Here is a 19190-nt window from a genome sequence, read left to right on the forward strand (position 1 = left end):
AAGAATTTGATAGGATACTGTGCTTGGATTATGAATTGATCAAATGTTATCAACAGCATCAAAATACCACCCTGCCTCATAATTTACAGATGCTTATTCAGGTGCTGTGGCTGAAAAGGATTTCCCGGTCTCTCATGTGACACTTGCTACAGAAACTCCCATGATATTTCCTATAAAGAAAGGAATCTCCTTCATTAGTATGCTGTTGAGTGTTATAAAATCCAGCGATGTTCAACTGAATTAGAAAGATAAAGATATACAATCACAATTTAATATTGCAAAGCACTGATAAATATTCCAGTGAATATTCCAAAAGAGAAACAACCAGCTTAAAATAATGTCTGGTAAAACTGGCCTGCTCTTCTATTCCAGGGGTATCTTAAAGGCTCTGACGGACAAGCTACAATGCCTTAGCACAAGGCAGAAGATTACTGCCCTGAGCCGTTCACCTCACACATGATGTGCAATTGAAGAACAGCACATCAATCAATTCCTAACAAGCTGGGAACCCACAACACAATTTCAGAATAATCTGGGATGGTTTCCCTAAAAATCACCTCAGCAATTGATTGATGAACAACTGAGATGTCCATGCAGCAGATGTTTGGGGAGTATCTAGGGAAGTTACCTTGCCTTTGCCTTACCCTCTGTCAGTGCTCCAGGCCAAAATCATGCTCATATATAGTTGAAAGATGATGAGCTAACTTTTTACACTGAGGTCATATTAGAAAACTGAGACCTGCAGTCAGATATAGATAAACTTGCTGAGATTTTACTAAGAAACCAGGGTGGAAGTGGGAGGAACAGAAAAAAAAAAAGAATTCCTGTTAATGGCAACTCCAGTTCCTTTCTACTTCCAAATTTCCAATTTATGGGGTAATTTCTCAATTTCTGCACTCTCCTTGATCTTGAATTGCCATTTCACACAACTTATCTTATATGCTTCTGGAAAGAAAAGCAAGTTTGACTTTGGGGCCCTCTCTTCCTTGTTCATTTAATGAGAGTACAGGATCATCAAAATATCAGATTTATATCCTGTCTTGGATTCTCAAAATGTTTGTTCTTTCTGATAAGATAAATTCCACTGCAGAGGAACTCTTTGAAGAAAATCTCCTGTCTAGCCATTTTTAAAACTTTTTATTTTTCTTTAGCCTGAATCTAGTTTAATATTTATACTGTGAGATGAAGCAGACTATGAGCAACAACCCATCATAACATCTGTAGCCTGTTTTCCAGGATAGAAAAACCTAATACATTCAGTAGCTACTTCTATTAGTAAATCTTAATAAACTGTTTTTATTAAGATTGTCCTTCTGAACAGGTCCACTGTCCTTCTGAACCTCTGGAACATCAAAGTGACAGAAGAAGCAACATTGTACTAACCACCTGAAGATGGACATAGATGATACAAGCTCTGCAGGCTGCAACGTAGTAGGATTGCAGCTATGAAGGGACAGTATCCTTTCAAACTGTACTGTTGCATTCCTCCTCACCCCGCCCATGTTATTTGACTAGAAGCACAAGCAAAATACTAATTTGAACCCACCAGTTGTAAACAACAGAACGAAACACCATCTCCCCAACCATGAGACAGATCACACAGACTCAATTTAATAGTCAATATTATAATTTTAGAGCTAATTTTTCTTGCATAAGAACAACATGCTGTGCTCCATTACTCTCTATGTCCAATTATTATAATTTAGCTTGTTCCCCCCCCCCCCCCAAAAAAAAAACAAACACCTCAGCCTCCAGCTAGGGTGGATTCCAGGAAATTTGGAACTGATTCGCAATGATGAAGATTGACTGTTTTACGTCTTATGCTGTGTTACATGTTTCTTCTCATCTGTGTTAACTGAAAGAGGTAAAACAAAGCTCCTGCAAGGCAGCAAACTGCACTGAACATAAACCAGGCAATGCTCCATGCATAGCAAGAGGCTGAAGTGCCAGACAGTGGCTGTAATTGTGTAATCTTGGTTTCCCAAACCATTAAGGCAGGCTACTTGCCACGAAGTAATTGCAGATCTCATATGTATTTCAGTGAAGCTGTGCTCCTAATGTTTGGCATTTATAAAAGCACTTTGAGCACTAAAGGTTTATTTCAACTATATGACATACATGCAGCAAGTATATTATCATCCCCATTTTAAGGATGGAAAATTAAAGGTTTCAGCCATGTTCATGCACCAAATGGACAGAACTGGAATTTAGATTTTCATCAAGTATGTTCAATCCAGGACTTCAAACAGAGCTTTGCTCTTCAAGGAAGTTTAATTAGTATTGAATTTGTGTATTTTTTCCAAGCTACTAAAAACCCCTCAGACTTTACCCTTCCAGACTTCAAAGCAACTTTAAAAAGGGGATAGGTATCCCTGAAAAATTAACACTTTAAAACTAGATCTGAAAAAAATGCAAAGCAGTGATGGCACTCTAGCTTGCAGGTCATTGTACTTTACCATTGCTTCCATTGACTAATAATAAAGTGCACTAATAATAGAATGCACTAAAAATTGGAAATATCCCACCGGAGCTTTTTATTAGGAAACATGAGAAATGTAAAACCAAGTCTTAGCAACATCACATGCTTCAACTTCGATTTCACTGTACTGTTATTGCCAGTTGCAATGCTGTCTGGAAGAACCAGAGTTAGAACAGCATTGTGCATAGGTGTTACATGGACAAAGTAGAAACATGTCACCATTTTTCCACTGTGTTTGCAACAAAGCAAGGTGAAATAATGAAGGACGGGAAAGGATAAAACCAAGGAGGAACGGAATGCTCACTGGGACTGGCCAATGTCATGCACACAGAGAGTTTTTGACTGGTGTCTTAAAACCACTTCAAAAGTAAGCAAAATAAATAAATAAATCTTTCTAATGGTTTGATAAAAAAACCTGTTCTGTGGTTTAAATACTTTCATTGAAATTATCTGCTTTCTATGAAAATGCCGACTTTTCTTCAAAAAGTCAAATCCAAGAACTACTTCTGAGTTTTGTTTTTGAACTTAAAAATTTATATACTCCAAAATTTATATACTTTGTTTTTCTACATAGTTCCTGTTGAAAAATTCCAGTTCCTGGCCTGCTCTTGCATAAACAAATAAGATAAATATCAGATGCCCTCTACCGACCCTCTAAGTTAGAGTTTCAGAAGTTATGAATTTCCCAAATTCCATCTAGCCCTTGCTTTTGTTACAGTAAAGTTGAAGTTTCCTGCCTCTGTCAGACAAGTCCCACCACTTCAAAGAGTAAAGTGCGGTCAGTTTGATGGTATAGCTGTCAGCATGCAATCAGAGCGTGACACGGACAGAAGGAAGCTGAAAGGGCTGAGAGGGAAAACTGCCAGCTCCAAGAAAAAGATTTAAGGGAGGAGAAAGGAAGATAGCTAGAACAAGAAAGAGATCATACCAGGATTGAAGCTTGAAAGATATAGGGATGCCAGTAAGTACAATTCAATGTCCCAAGCATGAGGGGAAGGGGAGAACCTGGGATCCACATCCCACTACATACGCTTTTAAACAATTTGAGTTAACAAGTTTCCTTGAACAGATCAATCTTTCCTCTGAAAATGCTCTTTTTGCTTTCAGATTAACAACATGTATAGCAGGTAGTGAAGGTACAAAAATGTCACAACTCATTCCTAGCTTGACTACTAGGAAAAGCATGCTGTAGCAGGGTTAGATTTGTGTTACACTTAAAGCTTCGTGAACAGGCAGATTTGGGATGCAGGGAGATGAATATGCAGTAGGAGAATACGTCCTCTCTGATCAGAGACAGCTCTTGAAACAGTTTTCCACTGATACTAAGCTCAGTGCCTGGCATGCTCAACTAGGTTATACCTAGCACATACTCAGGTTTTGCAACACTCGCCTCTCCTCAGAGACCTGTAATGCTCCTGCCTTCTCAGGAGGGTAAACACTGGTGTATTCTTCTTGAGTAAAGGTCCCGTATTGCGGAGGCAACTTCATTATCTTTACAGTCTACTAGGCAGCTTCAGTAAAGGGCAAAACCAAATGGAGAAGTCCTCCATCATCTCTGTTTCTTACCTTCCCCTCAAATCTTGCGGTGGCTCCCAGCTGCACTCGGAGATTCCGAGGAGGAAGAGTAAATGCTGGTGCTTCAGCAGGGACAGGGGGGCTGAGTGTCAGGGAGGTTTTGGAGACTCGAGTAGATGTCACCAGTTTCACATCCCCCATGATGTGCTCTGTAAAAGAGAAACATGTCGTAATATAGAAGTTATGATTATTAATTACTTACATTACAGTAACAGCTAAGAATCAGATCAGGAGCAGATTGTTCTATATGTATACAAATCAACCTAAGGTGACAAGTGCTATTTTCTGGGTGGGAACTGAGACCCAGGAAGATTGCTTGGTGTGCCCACAGTTGCGATCAGGGTCATAGCCTTGAGCTGAACTCAGTTTGAACTCTGAAGTCCCAGGCCAGAGCCTTAACCAAAAAGTCATCCTTTACAACTGCATTAAAAGGTAATAACTTACTTCAGGAGGATATTTTCACAACGTGACTTTGATTTTCCTGGCCTGGAATAACCAAAATCAATAAGTCTTAAAAGTAGAGCCAGCGTTAAACAAGTACTTATGAAATAAAGAGACCTCTGTTTGCACTGGATTTAAGTTGCAAGTGGGAATGTGGAAAATCTGATTTTTCATACCATGCTTTCAAGATCGTAAGAAATACCTGGATATCTTCCTCCAAAGTACTGCTAGTACATAACAAATACTTTTGCAGAAATTCCAAGTCTCTACTTTATTGCAAATCCTGCTACAACACATAGACTAGTAAAGTAGCATAGAGACCAAATTTCATAATGCTACAAAAATGGCATTTTAGAGACCTCATTACAGATATCTACCTCAGAGGTGATTCTTCTACACATGTCATACTTCCCAATAGAAAGAAAAAAATAGTGTTTTTTTAAAAGTAAAATTTCAGAGTTTCCAGAAAAAAATAGTAGTAGCTGACCCTAGTACTAATTCCTTGAATTACCTACGTAAATTAGAAGCCCCACTGTAAAATGCCTATTTAATAGACAAGTTTAACAACAAAAAAACCCTGAGAAATAGCTTGATCCACAAATAGGTCATGTTGAACCAATGAAGAACATTGGGCTTCCAGTCATAATCCTCTGCCATAGACACCAATCAATGATAGACTACGTATTTGTTCATCTGATTCTGATGAAAGTTACAATAAATAATGGTTGAGTAAACCGTGAAGCTTCTATTTGAAGAAGAGAAAAATCAATTAAACTAGGGCCATATTATTCCTAATGGGATGAAGGATACTTTTTCTAGAACAGGCTGCAGTTTTTTGGGGAGCAGGGGAACACAAAACTCATTCATTTCCAAATAGGACTTATACGCCATAATCATGTCACATTAACATGTCTGAGAACATAGTTTTCCATATAGCATACTTGACATGCTCCATAAACATACAGAAACACTTTCTCTACATTGAGCAAAAGCAGTTTAAGAGGGCAGCTCCTCTCATGGATGTTATTAGTCTAAAAGCTAGATATTTAATCTGAACTAGAAATTTTGGCTCCTTCACAGTCAATAGAGAGAAAGAGACACCTCCAGAGGGTGTCTTGTTCTAAGGTACGGAAGTCCTAGAGCTTTCTACTTCATAGTATGCACTTGTCAGGAACTATGGTTTAAAAGGCAAATCCTTCCAAGATATCAGTTAAATTATGTATGCACACAGATTTTAAAAAAATGCTTGAAATTGCCTTCCTCATTCATAAGAATACAGATCACGTGGACTTTGGATTTCTTCTGGTATCATGTTCTGTTAGCATTTCTGCATACCAACATGCAAAAAACCAAGAAAATCCTCTAGTATATCTAACAACTGAATTGCTGAAACCAACACATAAATGGAATAAAGATGATTTCCTTAACCATGACACAAAGCTTTAAACCTGAGAAATTCTACCTTCATTCACACGAGAGTTAATCTTGCAGTAAATCCCTGTATTGGCACCCAGTGACTTGAGAGCACAGCATGAGTCTCCCTTTGCAGTATAAGCTACTCTTCAAAACACAAACAGAAAACCCCCCAAAATTATCTTTGTACCTTAACTTATCAAAGAACCATATGAAATCATAATATAATTTAAATAAGGAATAAACTGATTGTATTCCATAGACAAGAAATGAAATCAAAGACTTGCTTCTTTTCTAACAAATGTACTTAGCATCCTAACAGGCCAAGAATAACAGTCTTTACAGCTATAGTCACTGCAATGAACAAGCGTTTGCCTGAAAAAAGGGAGAGAATTATTCTTTCAATTAATTGTTCTTTCATGAAGGACAAGACTCCAAACTCAGTTCTCCACTCAGCTAAAACCACAGTTTATCTCAGCAGGCTTTCAATCAATTACACAGCTGTACACTGATATAGATAGATATATATATTGAGTCCATATTTGCCAGCACATTTTTAAAATTCATTTTTCTTTACAGTTTAAGAACAAACATTTTTCAAATCCTAAATTGTCATAAATATCAATTGTGATCTTTTATTACTTTTAGTATAAGATGTTGGTAATTTCGTATCTGCTTTCCTCTTCTGAATTGGCCTAAATCCCATTTTAAGGTTTATTTCTATTTTTCTTTTTTTCTGTCTTTTCTGTCTCTTTCTCAAAGTACTTCCTTAAATTTCTCTTTTCCACAGATGATCTTTTCAACATGCTCAACTAACTATTCAATCTTCAGTTTTTCTTCCCACATATTCTTCTCCTCTGCTAAGATACACCTTTCCATAACCAATAAATGCCAAAATCTGCAATATCTCTCTAGATGTGAAACTCTTAACTAACAAATCAGTCTGCCCACACAAGCCTGCAATAAAATTTTCAGATCACCAGTAGTGACAGATATAATACAGATGCTAGGAAAGTCTTCTCGAGTATGAAGACACTGTAATGCATTTGATTCCATAAGAAGCCAGAAAGAAAACCTATCCTTCCACACACATCTGTATCAATTTTGCAGAGAGTTTACAAACCCAAAACAACATTAAAAAAAAGCATGTACCCCTAAATTTTGTTTTTAAAATAATATTGTAAGAGTAGTAAAATTGGAAACAAAATAACCCCAAAAACTCCAATAACCAACATCCAGAACCCAATTCAAACTTTATATTCACCCATGCAAATGGAACTCCATTTTGGTCAATGCCATTATAGTGGCTGAAACAAGTGAGAGAGAAAACTATAGGCACTACAGATGCTCGTAGGACTGTTCTGGAGGTACAATGCACTGCTTATGCAGGGCAGCTTTAAGAAACTTGTTGGACATGCCACCTGCTCACACACAGAAACCTCCACGCTGAGTATGCTGCAAGACCAAATCCACCAAGTACCTGAAACAGAGCCACCAGCGAGCGCATGCCTGGGAAATACTGCATCCAACATACGCTCAGCCTCCAAGCATCACTGGGCTCAGGTACGTCTGGACTGCATTGGACAAGAAGTCTGGTGGCTAGGAAATATCCTCTGATGAAAAGACTGAGCTAAAGTCCAACATCATCTTTCCACTGATTTCTCTGGCTATTCTATCACGCTCTACACTAAATTAAATTAAAAGAAAAAAAAAAAAGAAAGAAACAGGAGTGGGGAAAGTAGAAAGAAAGAAAAAACCCTGAACATCTAAGCCACTCTTACTGGTCAAGTTATATTTCTATTGCACATTGGTAAGATGCCAAAAACTGTCAACAAATTGATGCCTAATATAGTGAGACTGTAAAGCATAAAATAAAGTAATAGCTGGTCTTTTCCATAAGCACATCTTGCACGAATTTATGTTTTTCTAAATAAAGTGTCTAAATGGGATTGAATTTACAAATGAATATTAGCTCAAATCAGCACAAGCAGTTTTCTAGCAACATAAGCCTCTAATCATTCACATTTAGCAGTCTGACTTTAATTAGCTATGTATGCTGAAAATGCTTCTAGTAAATAATTAGGAAGGGGTTTTTTTCAGCTTAGAGGATATTTAACAATTATGTTCCCAAACAAATAAATAATTCCATGTTGTGCAGTCTGGTGTTACTATGGAACTACAATGTCCAAATATTTTAAAGAAATAACGTTCCATAGAACAAATCTTGTTAAGGCTTAAAATTTGATAGACAGGAAGAAAGCAGACACTTAAAAGCTATGGAATGTATCTGATTTTTTTAATATTAATCTTATTTAAGCAACTTTCTAGAATGAGCCTATCCCTAGAATCTTTTTCATAAGTATTTCAAGCTTGCTGCTGAATAAGATTTCAGGGATGCAACATGAAGTCATAACATTTCATTGCACATGCTGTGCACACCTAGACTATGGTCTTTAAACAAAACCAACTGTAACTGAAGTTGCAATACAAACATTGTGGTATTAAACACAAAAGAAAACCACCATGCAAATGTTTACTTGTAGGGTAGTGATGTGGTTAGACAGCATTTCTAATCTGGATTTTTTTTTTATTCTTAATCCTTTCTAAAAAGCACATAAATCCTTACAAATTCTCACAGTGTGCCCTCTAATCTTTCTAATACCAAAGCAGACTAATGTGTTTCAAGCATTTTCTACTGGGAACAAATCTCTGTCACTCGATACACTGCTCAGAAAAATAAACCCTAAAAGCAAATACTAAGAAATCCACCTCAGTTTTTTTTCTCCTCCACTTATTTTATATAAGTAAATACTTACCATCAGCTTCCTACATAACCATTTAATTATACTAATTTCCTTTTACCAAGTCCTTCCTCCAAGGCAGAAGAAAAATGAGTTACAGAGAGGGCATGTGTGTGCATATGAGAGAGCAAGCTTGCACAAATGAGAGGAAACCAGAGCTGCCAGCTGAAAAACTTTTATTTGACTTACTGATATTGCAACTCTACACCTAAGCAGCACATTTTTACTTGGTCCAGCTACTCTGTTATTTTAGCCAGACTACCCTCAATAACCTCTGAACCATCTCTGAAATCTGGATAGAACCTCTAGAGCTCTTTAAAAATAGGAGCAACCGGACAGGCAGTCCAGGGGTTGGAGCATTTGTCTGCTGTTTGGAAGTCTTGGTTGAATTCTCTGCTCCATAATGGGCTGCCTGCATGACCCTCAGGCAAGTCACCAAGCCTCTCTTTTCCCACAGTTCCCCGTTTGTAAAGTGGGATTATTGTACTTCCTTACCACAAAGAAGTGCTGTGAGGATAACTATATTAAAGGGCAGGAGTCAGGCTACAGTAACAGGACTATATAGATAGCGTAACTAGCAAAAGGCACAAAATTACCATATACTTAGAGAAAGCTGGATCTCATTATAGATTTCTTTTTTTAATAAATCAATTGGGAGGGAGTTTTCAAAAAGCATATACTTTGATACTCTAGGTAAAATTTATTCCCTTACACAGATCGCTGTATTCAACAGAGTTTTGCTAGGGACTAAATGTTATCCATTATGCTTCAAAACCTTCAGTATTCAAAAGAGTTTCTTTCATTTCTAAACCTGCTTGACAGTTTCCCCTTTTCACATACCTTATTTTCCTTTCCTTACCACAGGGACTAACATGTGGTTACCATACTTCTATACAAACCTATAACTGAACGTGTTCTCCACATAACTACGGAAATGAATTTTTGCAGCCGTATGACTTGTGATTACCTTTTCAGTCTTGCCCTACAAGACCACACAAGGAAGTATCCTACCTCCTGTCAGCTACCAGTACCCAAGAAACAGCACGCAGGGAGAACAATAAACCACAGAGGATCAGCAAAGGTGATGAAGTCACATGTAGATTTAGCAGATATGAAGCAGTTGGAAGCAAGGGACTTGTAACCCCACCAATTGTAGCCATACTCTTCTGGGCAGCCTCTCCTTCAAACCCAGTAATTGTAACCGGTATTGGCCTCTGGTAAAGGAATAGCCAACAAGATTACGGTGTTGCAAGTAGGACTAATTTGAACTGGCCATACTATTAATACAAGAGAAATAGATCTTTTATTTTTCTAAGGGAACAACAGGCCACAAATCATGATTTTCTCATGTTCAGAACTTATTATGCTTGTGCTCTGCTATTTGTAGGTCTTGCTAACTGTTGTGGTCAAGCAGAGTTTCGAAATGTTTCCTGACACTATAGAAGCAAACGAAGTTTTGTATCAGCCTAGACTTGACTGTGGTTTCTTCCTCTGTTGTCTCATACATAAATGATCATCATCATCTCACTTGTTCTCTATATACTTAGTTTCTAGAAAAGCCTTTTTGTAAAAAAATTTCAAGGCATTTTCAACCCAGACCTTTAAATATCCTATCCTTTTCCCAGTAAAATTTGATAGCAACTATTAGACATGGCAGTAGGAACAGGATCAGATGCCAAATCTTCATGCACAGCTCCATGATCCAAAAATTTTGCAAGCTTAAGTTTTGGCAACATCACGCATGTAAAATCCCTGGGTATGTTCCCACAATATGCATTTGCATAACTATCCCACACAAATCAGAATTAAAACCTCATAATTTGTGCTAAAACTTAGGCTTGATAAAGTGACAGCAAAAAAATTCCAAATCATTTGGGACCATCATGTCAAAGATTTTCCCAGAAGCAAGTTCTTCAAATCCCATCATTTCAGTGCCTTGGATTTCACCCTCAGCAAGTCAGCCACGAGGCTTTGCATTAGCAAGAATCTTGCTTGTACACAGAAAAAAAGAAAGAACAGGTTCAAACTGCTCCAGGTGCTCAGTTTAACAAAATAGTATTGCAGCCCCTATGTTGTATTCTGATACCATAACATTCTCCAGGCTGCTTTAAAGACTGAAATACTGTCCAACTCCAAAGATGTACCTATGTGGGACTGTTTGAGCTACGAAGTATAGCAGGATCTTTCTGAGATGAAGGTAGGTCACATTCTTACGTAGCACTGTGCAATATCTTCTGGGAGTTCGGGCTGCACTTTCTGAGATAAGAGAACAAAAATGTTTTGTGGCAGATTTCTTTTAGTCTACTGTATGTCTTGAGTATCCGTGCAAGGAAAAGGACAACTCTTCCTACATGCTCTTTCAGGGCTTCTACAATGCTCAGATCATTAGCTTTTGTTGAATACGCAACTAACAGTGAATACTGACAACATTGAATACTAACAACAGTGGCTACTGTAGAAGTGTCCATAAGTAAAAGTGGCTAACCTGGTGTGACTGAAAAAAAGCTTCATAATATTCAGCTGACAAGTCTCTAAAAGAGACAAAAAGATATTGCTTGTGTAACACAGAACTGAATTACTTTTAGCAGGTCAGAGAGGTAAGAAGAGAATATATTTGTCTAATCAATAAGTTTGGTGCTTTTATTATATTTGCGTAACTAATGCAGCAAAAAAACCCTGAAATGTTTCCATGGTACAATCACATAGCAGGGTGAGGAATTTCATCCTGATCTTACATAGAAGAATAACTCAAGATGACACTAAGTAACCTACATTTATTTAAAGACAGGTTTATTAAAGCACAAGAAGGATGACAGCCAAAAATCTTGATTTATATAAATCCTATAAGGAAAAAAATCCTATATGTTCTTATCAAGGAAAAAAAAAATCATGCCCTCCCTAGCCCTCTATGCTGCGTAGCAAAGAAACCACTAGTAAGGATGTGCCTTTCTTGCAATACAGACAATTGTAAACATCCTCTACTTTTTCCTGTTTAGGGTACTAAAGATCCGTACAAATCTAGTGGGCCTGGTATATCTAACTTCACCTGCTGTCAGTAGTCATGTTGCTGCAACAGAGCACATCTAACATGTGCTGTGACACGTGCCCTTGCACAATTGTGTCTTAATGGTTTATTGATATATTAAAGTAGCTGCAAAGGGTATTTCAGGTACAAGGAAGTATGTGGAAAAACATATAAAGAAAAATGGATGTATACCTTTGATAACATATACTGATCTTGATTATAAACAGACATGCTACATTATTCAATTATTGCATAACCACTGAGCATTAAATAAGAAAAAAACATGCCCATTACAAAGCAGCTGAACATGTGCCTTAAAAGAATGCAATGATATTTTAAGACTCAAAAGCTTACATGTTTAATTTGAAACATCAGATTAAGAAACAGTAAATCAGGAAAGACCACAAGAAACACAGCTTCTTTGCAGCTGTTATCTTAGTAGAAATATGAGTAACTAAATGTGACATGCATTGGGCAGGTTCCGTACAGCATCCATACCTAAGAATTATTTTATAGCGGCAAATTGAAGCCAGAGGGAAATGCAGATGGCAAATGGGATGCAAGTTGGGCTTGTTTCTTGCCGATTCTAAAGTGGTTTCCTGTAGAAGCACGTTGGGGAGAGTAATTCAATCTGACATCAAAACCTGCTACAATTCTAATTTATAAGCAACATTTTAAAAAAAAAAATTAAAAAAAAAAAAGGCAAGACCTACAGAAAGGTTTTCAGTGTACCAAGCAGCAGGTCACTGGCAAGAAAATTCTACCAGTTTTCCTTTAAAGGATCAATTCTAGTACTCGCTATATACCAAAATCCAAACACCTTAGTCTTGAGAAGGCTTGGACTAAAAATCTCAGCCTGAATTTCATCATTGACAGCTGGCCTCATAAAGGAACAAGCTTCTAATAATACCTTTTATAGTCCTTATATATTTTCATGCTATGCAGAGCATGCACTTATAATATCTGAAGAGAGATTACACCAGTCCTCATCTTACCCATAAACATTTGTACTTAGTTTGCACCTTATGTCTTATGCTTTACAAGTATAGAAAATAACTGGTGGAAGTTGGTGTTTATGATAGAAATATGAATGCATCAAAGATCATCCAAAATTCTGGGAAACTTCTGGGTATGACCTTGATCATTGAACAGCAGGCAGGACCTGGACTACCAATCTATTTTTGCAGGAAGGAAAACAATTTTCCCAGTCCTGTGCTACCTTTCAGAACGTTCACTGATGCAAGTAGCAGAGAAACTTGTAGGAAGACATTTATTTCAGGCCATCTTCACACAATAGATGAGAATTTCCAACCTGTTTCCTCTCTCCTATTCACATCCATGTGGCATCAGTGATCGAACAACACAGAATACCTGCGGATCAGTTGGGAATCCCAGCTGACCATGGATTTAAGAGACTTGGGTGACACATTTGGAACCTTCTTGAAATGTAACTTGCAACTCTAGAATAACTTTTAGTGTCAGTGGCAACCGTGTGGAGGTGAAGCATGTAAATACAAGCTGATAATAGCATGAAGGTTCAAATGCGCAACACAAATTTGCAGCTACAGCTCTGGCTTCAGACCTTAATTCTCGACGTACACAAACACAATAATACTGCTTTGCTAACAGCAGTACTTAGCACTTAAAACATACCTTCCATCCAAGCCCCTTAAAAGTCATTTATACATGTTAACTCTCCCAGTATTGAGGTAGAAGAATGAATCAGTGCTTCAATTATTTAGCATAAGACTATAGAGCTGGGAGACAACAAAAAGTAAAATCAAGATGTCAAAAATCCAAGGACTGAATAAAAAAAATTAATCTTTTAAAAAGAAATAAAACTTATTTCCTATTTATTTTGTAAGGCAATTCCTCTGAGTGCAGGTTTCAGCAAGGCTTCTAGAAGAGCTAACAAGTTTAATTCTGGAGCAAGTTAGCATGGGGCAAGTTTTGAAAGGTTTGCCTACCATTTGATTTAAATAAAATATTTTAGAGTGATATTTTTGCAATATCTTAGCAGTTGTAGAACGTTATGCTAAATCAGCAGTTTACAGTGAAGTTGTCTGTTGGGTGGTGGTTTTTTTTGAGGGGGTGTCCACATTTCAAAGAGTTACCACAACATTAGCTTTCCTTGATGCTGATGCTGCAGGTGGCCAATTGTTATTGGCCATTTCCAAGCAAATAGGGCCATAAAATTGCATGAAAGGTGAGTCATAGAAGATTTGTGGTTCATAAAACAGGATTTTTAGCCTCTAAATTATGCTTTGTGCTTTAGTTTCAAATATAGCCAGAACTCAAAAGAAACCCAAGTCCGCCAAGTTCTGTGCCATTTGGGAAAACAAATACATGCACTCTACTGGCTGAGGTGTGTGAACCCTGCGGTAACATTGGAAAGAAACCTGTTGACTTCAGCCAGGGATAAACTGGGCCATAGATAAACATCACTAAGTTTCAAATTATACCACAAATACTTAATACTAAAGGAATTAGGTTCTTCATTTGAAAGAGCCACTGGTTCTTCATGCTGAGATACTCTGCACAAAGCCAAGTTCTGTGCTGCCTTCCATTCTATGAAGTCTCATTAACTGTCAGCAGAAGACCTGGCCCATAAGTTCTCCTGCAAGTTTATTTTTTCTGGAAACAGCTGTTTTATTCACATATGCAAGCCAGCACACTCCAACAATCTTTGTTTATACAGCAATCTGTAATGTATTTAGCACTGTAAAGCAAACAGAAACACCATCTTGCTGAAAGTTATAACCTAGATGTGAGATGGAGCTATACAATGACAATACTTTTTTTCCTTAATTAACAAAAGTGTTTTTGTTATAATAAAAGCACTAGATAGCATGCAAAACTTACTGCTGCAGGATGCTCCAAGTCAGCCAGCCAGTTACAGGATTGACAAGAACACCTACAATTAGATTGCAGAAGTTTTTCTACAGGGGTGACAGCTCTCAAAACTTCAGGGTAAAGCAATGTCTACTAGAGAGAATGAGCTTATGGTTGGTCCCCAACACCCTCAACCCCACACTACCTGACACAGAACAGCTTCCTGTGACTTTATTCCTGTCTCTATTCATAGAAAGAAAGAAGTGAAAGCTTTAAGAGTGGCCATCCAGGAGAGCTGTACCAGAGATCATCAAGAAGATAAAGCAGTCTTCAGATGATCAAATGTGAACCCCTACATGCATCCTTTGAGCTGAAGACTTTTCTACTTTACTTCTACTGTCCAGGTTTTAGCACTGATGTAACCAAACAAGACCAACTCCTAACACTGAAGCCATCTGTCTACTCTTCTCACGGCTAGTAAGGTTCCACATCCAGTGCTGCATGCTGCATTCCAAGCCTGAACCAGCTGGACACTTTGGAAACAAGCAAACAAGAAGTGGTAGTATTTTTATGCAATTCTTATATGGAATAATTCCCCAAATAGGCCCCACTAGGTGGAGAAGTTAAGGTGGTAATTATATTCAAACACTTAACAGCTTGCTGCAAAGAAAATGAAGACAAATTTATTCTCAATGGGAAATAAGATGTGAAGTCATAAGCTTTTAATTGTAACAGGGACAATTTAGACATTAGAGAAAGTTTTAATAAGTAAGAATTGAAGCAGTCCTGGAAGAGACTGCTCAAGGAGTCTGTGGGGTCTTCAGTGTTGGAAGCCATACAAATGTCTGTCAGGAATGACATGTACAGTTGATTTAGCCTTGGACATGGGAAAGACTGAATATCCTTTTGAAGTCTCTTCCAATCCCATGACTCTATGATTCATCTGACAATCGATGTTAAATTTGGACTACAATATAGGACTTTCACATGCTGGATGTGGGCCAGGAAAACAATTATTATTCTGTACTGAACACTATAAATCTGAAAAGAAACAACTGTTACAAGATGAAAAAAATCAGCCTATGAAAGTCACAATAGTATCAATGTATAAATCATTAATATTGCAGAGCTTAGCGAGGAGGAGGTAGACAGAAGGAATCTGGTCTAATCTTACTTAAGCATCAGTTTGCAAATCTCAGCCAAATGTCTATTTCTGATAACAAGTGAACACAGCTTTCATTTGAGACTGCAGAGAGTGGGACATGCAGGCAAAGAAATCCATGCCTTTGAAGACATTTCCAAACAAACTGGACTGTTACATTCAAACACCTTACTGCATCAAAAAGTTTTTACATCCTCCTTATTGCCTTTGTAAATTGGAGAGTTGCAGTGAGTTACTTAGATCACATCGCATTTGTTCAGCTGCATTCTACAAAAGCACACAGTGCATGCTCTTGAAGCTATCAGCTTGAAAGTGTATGTAAAAGAAAATTCAAATGTGAAACAGTGGTTTGGAGGCTCTTCACATTTCAGTGGGGCTGGTATGAACAGAAGAATGGTTGAATTCAGTCTGAGATCCAAGTCTGTCCTGACTGCTCTGCTTCCAGCTGGGAGACAAGCCTAAGAAGGGTCCATTTTCCTCCTGCATGGAATTGTGGTAAAAGGGCTCTTCTCATGAAATCTGGGCCCCATCCAATCCTCAACCCCTCTTTACACAGTATATCTGTTCAATAAACATATCTACATTTAGTCTATCAGGGAAAAAAGTGGTAAGAATAATAAAATCTTTTCATCACATCCACAAAGCAAGAATTTTCCTATCCTGTTTCAAAAGGCCAAAATTGAGCAAGGCATAGCACTGCTATGTTCTGGTGAAGATGTTCTATAGAGGCTTGCTCCTGTCGGTCACATCAATTTGTCTATCACTTTGGGATTAACTGACCTAGCTCTCCTGCTGGGCAGTGAAAGATGGGAGGTGAATACCATTTCACGTCCTTGCCAGGCAGAGAGGAACCCTAGCTAGGGAACAACACAGGAAAAAAAAGAAGGATTGAGATTAAGAACAAAAAAGGGAATGAGAAGGAAAAAGAAATCAACAGAAGGTTAAAAAGACAACTCTGAGGATGCAGAAAGGCACTGAAGAGGGGGAAGAAATTCAGTCACACAGGCAGAGAAACTATAACAAAGAATGTATGATGAAGCCAGTCGAAGGACAACCAATTTTCAGATGTGCTGGCAGTATGACTGAGAATCACCATGGCTCCATTGTTGAATTCTACAGCTTTAATTGAATGAACTTCAGGACATTGAATCCCCCCACCCCATATAAGAACAAGACAAATAATCCAAGAATGACTGAGATTCATACAAACCTCTTTTGGCTGACTTTCACCCACAAAGTCAGGTTGTTGAAAAGTCATTCTCCTCCACGTCTCCTTTCCCTTTTTTAATCTTTGTTGTTTGCAGTGTTTTATATTTCTCCCCACCCAAGTGGCTCACTCCATCTGTCTAGTTGACAGTCTAGGGCAATTCTCTTTTATATGAGATCCCAACAACTGCTCTGGATGCCAATACTGAAAGCGAGCAGGTCACAAAGACGCCAGTTATCCAAGTGTTTACACAGATGTGAATAAAAATGTGCAACATCGATATTAAAAACAGAGAAATGCATTGTTCACTTTAAGATAAAACATTAAAGAAGATTTTTTAAAAACACATATGAAAAAACCTAGTTCTTCAAATGTCGCTGAGACGTCACGTCCCCTTAGCTCTTTTGTTTATTTTTTGTTTACAAAAAAATTGTTCATGTTTTCTCCATCCTCTTCTGAGTTCCTTTTGGATGCAGTTCCTACCAGAGATTTCTTTTTTAATGATAGATTAAGAGAGTCATCCTCTCCTCTGCTTAAATCAGCTCACCGCCACCACATTGAGATATGTACACTTAACAGACCAGCATGTCAAAGCCTTGAGATTAAAATTTGATATCTCTGTCAAATTTACTCTGACAACCAATTTCAGTCATGGAAGACAGAGGGCAGAACCCAGTCTGTTTCTGTGTTTTGTTCCTAGTCACACATCTGATTCCATAAGCAGTAAGTATATTTAAGGTGAGCGACAGACAAAATAACACTCAGTGACATTGAAGTGAGACAAGTCAGTAGAAAGACTGCCAGTGCCTTTAGCAAGACCTGAATAGGGAACCAGGTCCAAGGCAAGCTCTTCATTTACAAGCACTTGCCAGGAGACTTCTGTGTGCATAATACAGAGCTCCACAGGCTCTGAATACCAGTTTAGAACTGGGTGCACTTTTAAATTCTGCAGAGACGCTCTAGACCAGATGTGTCTTGAAGTATTACTTATCAACTAAAAAAGTAACAGTATACCTCAGTTCTAGAAGGTGTCCATGAACAAAACTTTCATAATTAACTTGGAAAAAACCCAAAAGAAATGGGAAACATGATCAATGAGATTAAAAAGTTCAAAGAATTTTGTAAAGTTTGAGGAAGGGGTTTGAGAAAATATCAATAAAATCCGTATCATTTTCCACTTAAGCAGAGTCTCTTTTCCTATACCAGGAACAACCAGAAAGTTACTCTATGAAATTGCCACAGAAAGTGTCAAATTGGAAAAAGTTCTGCAAACCACAAAAAAATCCCCTTTTAGACAAAAAAAACCCCTTCATGCCACAAATCTAGAAACCAGCACTGGGAAGGGTAAGAGAAGGACAGAAAACACTTTTTCCCAGTGCATCCACAGATATAGCATGGACACAACTCTAGCAAAGGGTGGTTTGGCTAGTTGCACAAGAAGATTTCATTTTCTCATAGAGATTATTAAAACAATGTTTTTTCAATAAAAGACAATTTTAAGGATAATCTATATCCAGAACCAGTAAATAGGGAGTAGAAATCATCGCACTGAAAACTGCAAAGGTACACAAACAGAAAGTTCATTGATCTTGCTGAAGAAATTCCTGGAATATTTGCACCTCATGTGACACATATCCAAGTCTCCTGATCCTGGAATGTTTAGGCTTAAGTTTTGAAAGATGCCTCCAAAGTCACATACAAAATAATTGATTGTTGAAAAAATTGTGAGCACAAATACTCATGAAGAGAAACCAAGCACCTAAGTACTCAATTATTTAAATAACAAAACAAAAAAAGAACTAAATTACGTCTAAAGGCACAAGAATGGGGATATTTTTTAAAATCAGATACCATTTCTGAAGAATCTATCTGAAGATAAATTATAAAGATAATAATAATAAATATACCATATAAATATAATACCATATGAATATATAGACTAGATACACGTATCACAACTCCAAACAATATAGCAATATCTTGACAAGCATCAGCAAATCCTAAACCCTCAGTAACTACCTCTAGGATCCACAGCACTGGAAGCTAAGATGGCAGTAAAAGCACAAAGACCTTTTTGCATAGCAAGTTGGAGGTCTGTAGTGGAATTCCTACTACGCCACTACATCAGAGTTCGTATCACCCAGTCCCAGCAGTGCATTGCCACACAGGATCTGACAAACAGCATAAAGATGTCACATGTTACAGGTTACAACACAGGGAGACTTCCCCTATGCCTCAAATACCTTTCCTACTTT

General features: G+C 37.7%; 1 protein-coding gene across 3 annotated transcripts in view; it reads right to left on the reverse strand.

The window, feature by feature from the left end:
- Window positions 1–19190, reverse strand: part of MYLK (myosin light chain kinase) — a 211969-nt gene that overhangs the window by 146581 nt on the left and 46198 nt on the right. For all 3 annotated transcript variants that reach the window (XM_075757074.1, XM_075757075.1, XM_010312779.2), the window contains one exon: window positions 4046–4203. In XM_075757074.1, the coding sequence (XP_075613189.1) occupies window positions 4046–4195 (150 nt within the window). In that variant the 5' untranslated portion in view covers window positions 4196–4203. The remainder of the gene's footprint in view (window positions 1–4045; window positions 4204–19190) is intronic.

Source organism: Balearica regulorum, chromosome 6 (genome assembly GCF_011004875.1).
Source record: "Balearica regulorum gibbericeps isolate bBalReg1 chromosome 6, bBalReg1.pri, whole genome shotgun sequence".
In the NCBI taxonomy this organism is placed as follows: Eukaryota; Metazoa; Chordata; class Aves; order Gruiformes; family Gruidae; genus Balearica; species Balearica regulorum.